Here is a 10,795-nt window from a genome sequence, read left to right as displayed (position 1 = left end):
ACAACGCCTCCTTTAGAAACCAGACTTTGCAGAATTCTACCGAACTCAGCAAACACATTTGGAACCTCAAAGACAATAATGTTGAATATTCAATAACATGGCAAATTCTTGCATCCAGCACACCTTACAACAGTGGTAATAAAAGATGCAACTTATGCTTAAAAGAGAAACTGTTTATTATATATCATCCAGAGCTATCATCCCTCAACAAGCGCAGTGAAATCATTTCAACATGCCGCCACAGGCGGAAACACCTCCTAGGTAACACATGAGCCAATCACCACACCCTACGCCTGCTTGTACCCACCCACTCTGTGCTCTATATAAACCATTGTATGTGAATGCTTCCATTAAAATCTCCTGATGATTGAGGGAACCCCTCATGAAACAGATCTGTAGAGATGAAGTAGTCTTGTGATTTTTTTCCCACACCTACATATATATATATATATATATGTGTATGTATACATATTAATGTGTATATATATGTATGTATATATATATATATATGTGTATATATATATATATATATATGTGTGTGTATATATATATATATATATATATATATATATATATTTATGTGTATATATATATATATATATATATATACATATATATATGTGTGTATATATATATATATGTATATGTATATGTGTATATGTGTGGGTGTGTGTACATATGTATATCCATCCATTTTCTACCGATTATTCCCTTTCGGGGTCGCGGGGGGCGCTGGCGCCTATCCCAGCTACAATCGGGCGGAAGGCAGGGTACACCCTGGACAAGTCGCCACCTCATCGCAGGGCCAACACAGATAGACAGACAACATTCACACCCACATTCACACACTAGGGCCAATTTAGTGTTACCAATCAACCTATCCCCAGGTGCATGTCTTTGGAAGTGGGAGGAAGCCGGAGTACCCGGAGGGAACCCACGCATTCACGGGGAGAACATGCAAACTCCACACAGAAAGATCCCGAGCCTGGATTTGAACCCAGGACTGCAGGAACTTCGTATTGTGAGGCAGACGCACTAACCCCTCTGCCACCGTGAAGCCACATATGTATATATGTTTGTATATATATAAATATCTGCGATGGGATGGCGACTTGTCCAGGGTGTACACCGCCTTCCACCCAATTGTAGCTGAGATAAGCACCAATGCCCCCCGCGACCCCAAAGGGAATAAGCGGTAGAAAATGGATGGATGGATATATACCTATATATGTATGTATATATGTATATACAAACCCCGTTTCCACATGAGTTGGGAAATTGTGTTAGATGTAAATATAAACAGAATACAATGATTTGCAAATCCTTTTCAACCCATATTTAATTGAATGCTACAAAGACAAGATATTTGATGTTCAAACTCATAAACTATATATATATTTTTTTGCAAATAAGAGTTAACTTATAAATTCAAGGCTGCAACACGTGCCAAAGTAGTTGGGAAAGGGCATGTTCACCACTGCGTTACATCACTTTTCTTTTAGCAACACTCAATAAAGATTTGGGAACTGAGGAAACTAATTGTAGAAGCTTTGAAAGTGGAATTCTTTCCCATTCTTGTTTTATGTAGAGCTTCAGTCGTTCAACAGTCGTATTTTACGCTTCATAATGCGGCACATATTTTCGAGGGGAGACAGGTCTGGACCGCAGGTGGGCCAGGAAAGTACCCGCACTCTTTTTTTTACAAAGCCACGCTGTTGTAACACTTGCCTTGCTGAAATAAGCAGGGGCGTCCATGATAAAGTTGCTTGGATGACAACATATGTTGCTCCAAAACCTGTATGGACCATTCAGCATTAATGGTGCCTTGACAGATGTGTAAGTTACCCATGCCTTAAGCACTAATACACCCCCATACCATCACAGATGCTGGCTTTTGAACTTTGCGCCTATAACAATCCGAATGGTTAACTTCCTTTTTGTTCCGGAGGACACCACGTCCTCTGTTTCAAAATATAATTTGAAATGTGGACTCGTCAGACCACAGAACACCTTTCCACTTTGCATCAGTCAATTTTATGTGAGCTCGGGCCCACCCAAGCCGGCAGCGTTTCAGGATATTGTTGATAAATTCATTTGGCTTTACATAGTAGAGATTTAACTTGCACTTACTGATATAGCGACCAACTGTAGCTACTGACAGTGGTTTTATGAAGTGTTCCTGAGCCCATGTGGTGATATCCTTTACACACGCAGTACCGCCTGAGGGATCAAAAGTCCGTAATATCATCGCTTACGTGCAGTGGTTTCTCCAGATTCTCTGAAATTTTTTCTGATTTTACAGACCGTAGATGGTAAAATCCCTAAATTCCTTGTAATAGCTCATTGAGAAATGTTGTTCTAAAACTGTTCAACAATTTGCTTACAAAGTGGTGACCCTCAACCCATCCTTGTTTGTGAATGACTAAGCATTTCATGGAAGCTGCTTTCATACCCAATCATGGCACCCACCTGTTCCCAATTAGCCTGCACACCTGTGGGATGTTCCATATAAGTGTTTGATGAGCATTCCTCAACGTTATCAGTTTTTATTTCCACCTTTCCCAACTTCTTTGTCACGTGTTGCTGACATCAAATTCTAAAGTTAATGATTATTTGCCCAAAAAATCTGTGTATCAGTTTGAACATCAAATATGTTGTCTTTGTAGCATATTCAACTGAATATGGGTTGAAAATTATTTGCAAATCATTGTATTCCGTTTATATTTACATCCAACACAATTTTCCAACTCATATGGAAACGGGGTTTGTAAACTGTGTGTGCGTGTGTGTGTGTGTGTGTGTGTGTGTGTGTGTGTGTGTGTGTGTGTGTGTGCGTGTGCGTGGGTGTGTGTGTGTGTGTGTGTGTGTGTGTGTGTGTGTGTGTGTGTGTATATATATATATATATATATATATATCCAGGTGCTAGGCGGGCACAGAAGCATTCATTAGCATGCAAAGAGCCTGCATGCGATCAGGAATGTGATGTAAAACAACATGATTAATTCCTTCGCTTCTTAGCTGAAGAAGAAGAAAGTCTGCATATCCTAGTCACCAGGCTTCATTTTTAGATATGCAGTGATGCCTGTGTGATTCTATATAGAGGGGGCGGGCTCTTCTTGGTCGGAGGTGATGTCCCACTGTGTTACATGTATTCAGATTTGTGTATGGACACAGTTGGTTTCAAACATGGCGCCCTGTTGTCAGGTGAGAACCTTTTGACCAATCAGAGAGAGTCTGACCAGACTATCTCTTACATGATTGGTCAAAAGCCCCTCACATGACTACAGATACCAACTCTGAAACAGAGTAGTCTATACTCTCTCTCTCTCTACCACTCATGGTACACCAACAATTAAATTCATAATGGAAGTACATTAAGTCATGTTCCTATATTCCAACACAGTGTTACTGTTCAAACTGTGTGTAATGTTACAGTGCTGTACAGTGTAGAGATCTTTTTCAACACGCCCACTCCAGATATTCCATTTTCATAACAGAAACCTGCCATTCTAACTAAGAGTGTCCCAATGATGATATCAATATCATCGAAAATAAAGTATGTGATGATATCAGCTTGCATGTAAAATATGTGATACTAGCAGTCCTGCAGTGTTTACTTGTGTGCAATATCAATTTGCAATACAAGCAGTCCTGCTGCATGTTTACTTGCATGCAATATCAATTTGCAATACAAGCAGCTCTGCGGTGTTTTGTTGCGTGCGATATCATGTGCGATACAAGCAGTGCTGCAGCATGCATACTTGCATTCGATATAATGTGCGATACAAGTAGTCCTGCACCGTGTTTACTTGTGTGCGATATCATGTGCTATACAAGCAGTGCTGCAGCATGCACACTTGCCATGCTATATACTGTGCGATACAAGTAGTCCTGCAGCGTGTTTACGTCTGTGCGATATCAATCTGCAATACAAGCAGTCCTGCACCGTGTTTACTTGTGTGCGATATCATGTGCTATACAAGCAGTGCTGCAGCATGCACACTTGCATGTTATATAATGTGCGATACATGTAGTCCTGCAGCGTGTTTACGTCTGTGCGATATCAATTTGCAATACAAGCAGTCCTGCACCGTGTTTACTGGCGTGTGATATCATGTGCGACACAAGCCGTCCTGCATGGTGTTTGTGTGGAATATTATTTGCAATACAGGCAGTCCAACAGCATATTTACTTGTGTGCAATATCATGTGTGATACAAGCAGTCCTGCAGCATGTTTTTTTGCGTCCGATATAAATTTACGATACTTGTTCAGGGTGCCTTCTGCCCGAGTGCAACTTGCGTAGGCTCTAGCACCTCCGCTACCCCGACCGACAGAGACAAGCGGTAGAAAAATGGATGGATGGATGGATCAATTTGGATACAAGCCGTCCTGCAGCGTGTTTACTTGCGTGCGATATAAGTTGTGCTGCAGCATACATATTTGCGTGTGATATAATGTTTGATACAAGCAGTCATGCAGTGTGTTTACTTCTGTATGATATCATGTGCAATACAAGCAATCCTGCAGTCTGTTTACTTGCTTGCGATATCACATGCGATACAAGCAGTCCTGCAGCGTGTTTATTTGAGTACGATGTCATGTGTGATACAAGCACTCCTGCAGTGTAATTACTTGTGTGTGATATCAATTTACAATACAAGCAGTCCTGCACAGTGTTTACTTGTGTGCGACATATTGTGCGATACAAACAGCCCTGCAGTGCGTTTTCTGGTTTACGATATCATGTGCGATTCACTTGATCAAATCTTTTATAACATTCCACACTACTAAATAATACACGTAGGTATGATTCCTGCTGATGTCGAAATGCATGGATATCAGTATCGGCCAATACTCAAGGCTGCAATATCAACATGGTGTCAGAAGTGAGAATGTTGTGAATAAGGACTTCTGTACCTCTAATGGACGTTGGTCACAGGTGACCTGGCCGTCTAATCGACTTCAGTAAAGATTCACAAATATATTTCATATATTTATGAAATATTCCAATATTGTCCTGCATGTCCATCCTTGCCTTCTGTGCTGGCTGCGCTCTTGCATGTGACGCATGCTCTGTCATCTATGTCTTGTGAGGACGTGCACTAACACTTTGCCTTGCTTTTGTTATTATTTTTATTATTATTATTATTATTATTATTATTATTATTATTATTGTTGGTATTGTTTATATTATTATTGTTATTATTGTTATTAATATTATCATTGTTGTTATTAATATTGATTATATTGATATTAGTATTAATATTGTTATTAATACTTTATTTTATTATTATTAGTAGTAGTATTGTTGTTTTATTGGTGTTGTTATTATTATTATTACTATTATTATTATTATTATCGTTATCAATATTAGTGCGATTAATATACATAATATTATTATCAATAGTATTTTATTGATATTATTGTTGTTATTATTGTTATTATTAGTATCATTATTATTGCTATTAATATTATCCTTATTGTTATCAACAGTATTTTTATTAATGTTATTATTGTCGTTATTATTGTTATTATTAGTATCATTATTATTGTTATTATAATTATCATTATTGTTATTTGTATTATTGTTAATAATATTATCAATATTGTTCTTAATATTATTATTGTTCTTAATAATGTTATTATTGTTAGTAGTATTATTGTTATTAATATAATTATTATTGTTATTAACAGTATTATTGTTGTTATTATTATTATTATTGTTATTATTATTCTCATTATCGGTATTAATATTTTTGTTGTTCTTATTATTATTATTGTTACTGTTGTTATTATTGTTATGATTGTGATTATTATTATTATTATCATTAATAATATTATTGTTGTTGTTATTATCATTATTATGTTTAATAATAATATTATTGTTATTATTATTAGTGTTAGTAGTATTATTATTGTTATTAATAACATCACGGTTGTTGTTATTATTATTATTATTATTATTATTGTTATTAAAATTATTATTGTTGTTATTAATATTATTATTGTTAATAATTTTACAATAATTGTTATTAATATTATAATTGTTGTTAATAATGGTATTATTGTTGTAATTAATAATATTATTGTTATTATTAATACTACTATTGTTATTATTATTATTATTATTATTGTTATTATTATTCATTATTGTTGTTTTATCATCATTGTTATTATTATTATTATTATTGTTATTATTAGTAACATTATTATTATTATTATGATGATGATGATGATGATGATGATGATTAGTATTATTGTTATTAATATTCATATTTTTGTTATTATTATTACATGTCCTTGTCTTTTATCTCCCAAGCCCACTATCTGGATAGAGTAGTGAAAGGTACGACCTTCCTCCTCCTTCCTCCCACTTGTCCTTCCTCCATTGTGAGCGCCGTCACCTTTGTCATCATTAACGTCACACCGCCATGACACTTAGCACCTTCGCACCTGCTCAGTTCACCTGCCGCCATGTTGGGTCACATGTCTCCCAGTAGAAGTGTGTAAGGTGTACATTCCAACGCCGTTAGACTGCGGCAGCCGCTTTTCTTGGGGGAAATTAGTAGAAAATGGTCTTGTTTACTCTCAGCGTGTTATTTATTGAAATAGATTTCCAAGGAGCCTTCATTCTTCTGCAGTCAATTTGAAATCATTGATTGCACCAACTCCATCGATTCCTTGTAGTGTGTAACGTGTTGAACACTTTATGTCACGTGAACATGAGCAATAATCCTCACCAGGGAGATGGTGATTGGAAAAGTAGGAACGTAATATTAGTCAGATGGAACACAATACGTATTGACTTTTTGTTGTTACTTACTGTAACATTATTTTCAGTGAGCACACATACATTATACAGTTTTAAGGGTGTACAAATAAACAGACATACAATATACAGTTCCAGGGCCATACAAAAAACACATGCACTATACAGTTTCAGGGGTATACAAAAAAAACGTGGATGAGGAAAGTGAGAGTGAAGTACTACAAAAAAATAAATAAAGACTATACAGTGGGAGCAATTCAGATGTTATTAGACACATTTACTAGGATAATCTCTGGAAAATCCATTTTCTGCTTATTGTGTTACTAGTGTTTTAGGGAGATTATATGGCCGTATCTGTACAACCTGAAGGTCGGCCCCGCACCTTTCTTCAGCACCAGTTGACGGGTGGTGGCGATGCCCATCTCTGCCCTTCGCAAGATACCCTCTTCAAAACACGATCTTTCGAAATGATCGCTGCATAATACACTGTACTTTGTGTGTGTGGTCCAATCCAACCGTGTTCGCTTGACCGCTCTGTTCCATAGTAAAGCTTCATTGTCATCTTTCGGTAATGTAAACAATGAAACACCGGCTGTGTTTGTGTTGCTTAAGGCGGCCGCAATACACCGCTTCCCACCTACAGCTTTCTTCTTTGACCTCTCCATTATTCATTGAGCAAATTGCAAAATACTGTGGAATTTTGCGATGAAAACAGACGACTTATAGCTGGGAGCAGTGCTGGAACAAAATTTCCTCTACAATGCGTGCGCGTCATCATACTGCGACGTTTTAGCATGATACTTCCACGCGAAATTTAAAATTGCAATTTAGTAAAATTAAACCGGCCATATTGGCATGTGTTGCAATGTTAAGATTTATCATTGATATATAAACTATCAGACTGTGTGGTGGGTAGTAGTGGGTTTCAGTAGGCCTTTTTATATGCAGTTTCAGGGGTGTACAACAAGCAAACATTTAATATACAGTTTCAGGGGTGTACCAAAAAACAGACAAACAATATACAGTTTCAGGAGTATAAAAATAGCAGATATACAATAAACAGTTTTACGGGTGTACAAAAAAAGCAGATATACTATATACAGTGTTAGGGGTGTACAAAAAGTAGATATACAATATACAGTTTCAGGGGTGTACAAAACAAGCAGACATTATATACAGTTTTAAGGGTGTACAAAGAAACAGACATACAATATTTTGAGGTGTACACAAAAAAGCAATCATAAAATATACAGTTTTAGGGGTGTACAACAAGCAGACGTTTAATATACAGTTTCAGGGGTGGACACAAAAAACAGACATACAAAATACAGTTTCAGGGGTATAAAAAAAGCAGTTATACAATATACAGTTTTAGGGGTGTACAAAAAGCAGATTTACAATATACAGTTTTAGGGGTGTGCAAAAAAAAGCATACCATATTTCCTTGAATTGCCACAGTATGCGCCTGCCTTGAATTACTGCCGGGTCCAACTCGCTTCCCAAAATAATTAGCGCATGCTTAGTATTACCGCCTGGTCAAACTCGTGACGTCACGAGTGACACTTCCCATGTCATCATTTTCAAAATGGATGAGGCTGATTTCAATACCGGTAATTTGAAATCGCATAAAAGGAAGAAGATTAAGAGCTATTCAGTAGGATTGAAGGTCCAAGCTTACATCACACTCAAATATTTACTGCATACCTTTGGTAAGTGCCTGAGTGAGAAGAGGTTTTAAAATAATTTGCGCATGCTTACTTTTACCGCATGGATGAGTAGATGGTTTTAAATTAATTAATGCCCCGGCGGCAATTCAAGGAAATACGGTATATACAATATACAGTTTCACAGGCATACAAAAAAACATATATACAATATACAGTTTTAGGGGTGTGCAAAAAATCAGACAGAGTATATACTGTCAGGTTCAAACACTGATGACATCAATTAAACAGACAAAGAAGCTAGGAATTAAGCAGAGACAGAATTAAATTTGGCTCATTGAGGAGAAACGCGTAGACCTGTACCCTTGTACAGTGTCCCACCACGCTCTGACGAAAGACTGTACGCCTCCTCTGATTACATGGCAACAGCTGTTTCTAAAGGAAGGGGGGTCGTAAACACTTGCTGCCTTTGGTCACAAAACAGTTCAAAGAAAAGGTGCCTGGAGGGGAGTCAGGTCCTGGTTCCTCTCCACTTTGTAGATCTCGGGTCAAGACAAAATCTTCCTGTGGATTACAATACATCAAAGAAATCGACACCTTCATGTCGCTTCCCATCCTGCACAGTGGAGTTCTACAAGCTTTTTGCTTGGTAGAATCAAAGACAGCTTTTGTCTGGGAACTCATGGCAACACAAAACTATGTGATAACTTATATACAATTGTACTGACATATACAGTTTCAGGGGTACTGTATTTCCTTGAATAGCCACCGGGCATGTAATATGCGCCTGCCTTGAATTACTGCCGGGTCTAATTTGCTCCCCAAATTTATTAGCGCATGCTTACTTTTACCGCCGGGTCAAAATCATGACGTCACGAGTGACGCTTCCCCTGTCGTCATTTCCAAAATGGCGGAGGAGGTTTCTTTTTTGCTTTTACTATGTGTAAACCAGGGGTCTTGTTCCACAGCCATACAGATCACACTGATGGTTGTGATATAACACAACTTGTCTTTAACACTCTTACTAATATGCGCCACACTCTGTGAACCCACACCAAACACATTTCTGGAGAACTTTGGCTCTGTAACACATTATAAACACAACATAAGAATTACCCAGAATTCCAATGCATCCATGACTCTTGGCTATATTAAACACCCCGCTAGCACCAACCCCCCACCTCCCACCCTCCTCTCCGTGCGCCGGTTGAGGTGGGCAGGGTTGGGGGCGCGTGTATAATATAGCCAAGAATCATGGATGCATTGGAATTCTGGGTAATTCTTATGTTGCGTTTATATGTGTTACAGAGCCAATGTTCTCCAGAAATGTGTTTGGTGTGGGTTCACAGAGTGTGGCGCATATTGGTAAGAGTGTTAAAGTTGTTTATATCACAACCATCAGTGTAAAAGGTATGGCTGTTGACCAAGTATGCATTGCAATCTCATATGAGAAGCAGAGATGTGCATGCGTCCGACTGGCACGCAGATAGCAAGGTGTAAAGTTGGGCGCGATGACATGTTGTAGAGGAGTGGTCCCCAACCACCGGGCCACGGCCGCAGAAGAATTTTTTTTTTTTTTTTTTTTATATCACACTCAATTTTTTACTGCATGCCATTGGTAAGCGCAGGGGTGAGAAGGGGTTTTAAAATTATTAGCGCCTGCTTACTTTTACCGAATGCCTTGAATAAGCGCAGGAGTGAGAAGAGGTTTTAAATTAATTAGCACCCCGGCGGCTATTCAAGGAAATACGGTATACAAAAAACAGACATTTAATATACAGTTTCAGGGGTGTACAAAAAGAGCAGACATACAAGCTGTGTCCCAACTCAAGGTCTGCTTCCTTCGAAGGGCGAATTTGAAGGCCGCTTACAACACAACGCTGCACGAAGGCTGTCCAAATGTATTCACATTCAAAGGTTCCTCCAAATGCAGCCGACCAATTCGCCCTATACTTTGTAGCCTCCCATATCCCAAGAAATGTTCAACCCGGATTTTTTTTGACGATGGCAGCAAATACAATCATTGGTACCGGCAGCGATTACACTTTCAAAAGTATGTATTCTCCGCAGGCTAGACTGTCCCATTTAACAACGGGTGATGCATCCTTCGGAGGGGCCGCCGAAGGATGCATCACCTGACTTGGGACACAGCTACAATGTACAGTTTCAGGGTATACAAAAGGGGCAGACATGCAATATACAGTGTTTAGGGGTGAACAAAAAAGCAGACATGCAATACACAGTTTTAAGGGGTGTGCAAAAAGAAAAGCAGACCTATAATATACAATTTCACGGGTATAGAAAAAAGCAGACATATAATATACAGTTTTAGGGGCTTACAAAAAGCAGACATACAATT

At 38.1% G+C, this 10,795-nt stretch overlaps 1 protein-coding gene across 9 annotated transcripts in view; it reads left to right on the top strand.

Annotated features, from left to right (window-relative positions):
- The window catches only part of tenm4 (teneurin transmembrane protein 4), a 343,760-nt gene that overhangs the window by 208,624 nt on the left and 124,341 nt on the right, over positions 1-10,795 (top strand). For 7 of the 9 annotated variants that reach the window (XM_061877994.1, XM_061877993.1, XM_061877991.1 and 4 more), the window contains one exon: positions 6,323-6,349. The exons of the other annotated variants lie outside the window; for them this stretch is intronic. In XM_061877994.1, the coding sequence (XP_061733978.1) occupies positions 6,323-6,349 (27 nt within the window). The remainder of the gene's footprint in view (positions 1-6,322; positions 6,350-10,795) is intronic. 9 annotated transcript variants of the gene reach the window in all.

Source organism: Nerophis ophidion, linkage group LG18 (assembly GCF_033978795.1).
Source record: "Nerophis ophidion isolate RoL-2023_Sa linkage group LG18, RoL_Noph_v1.0, whole genome shotgun sequence".
In the NCBI taxonomy this organism is placed as follows: Eukaryota; Metazoa; Chordata; class Actinopteri; order Syngnathiformes; family Syngnathidae; genus Nerophis; species Nerophis ophidion.
This window is presented reverse-complemented; position numbering and strand designations above follow the sequence as displayed.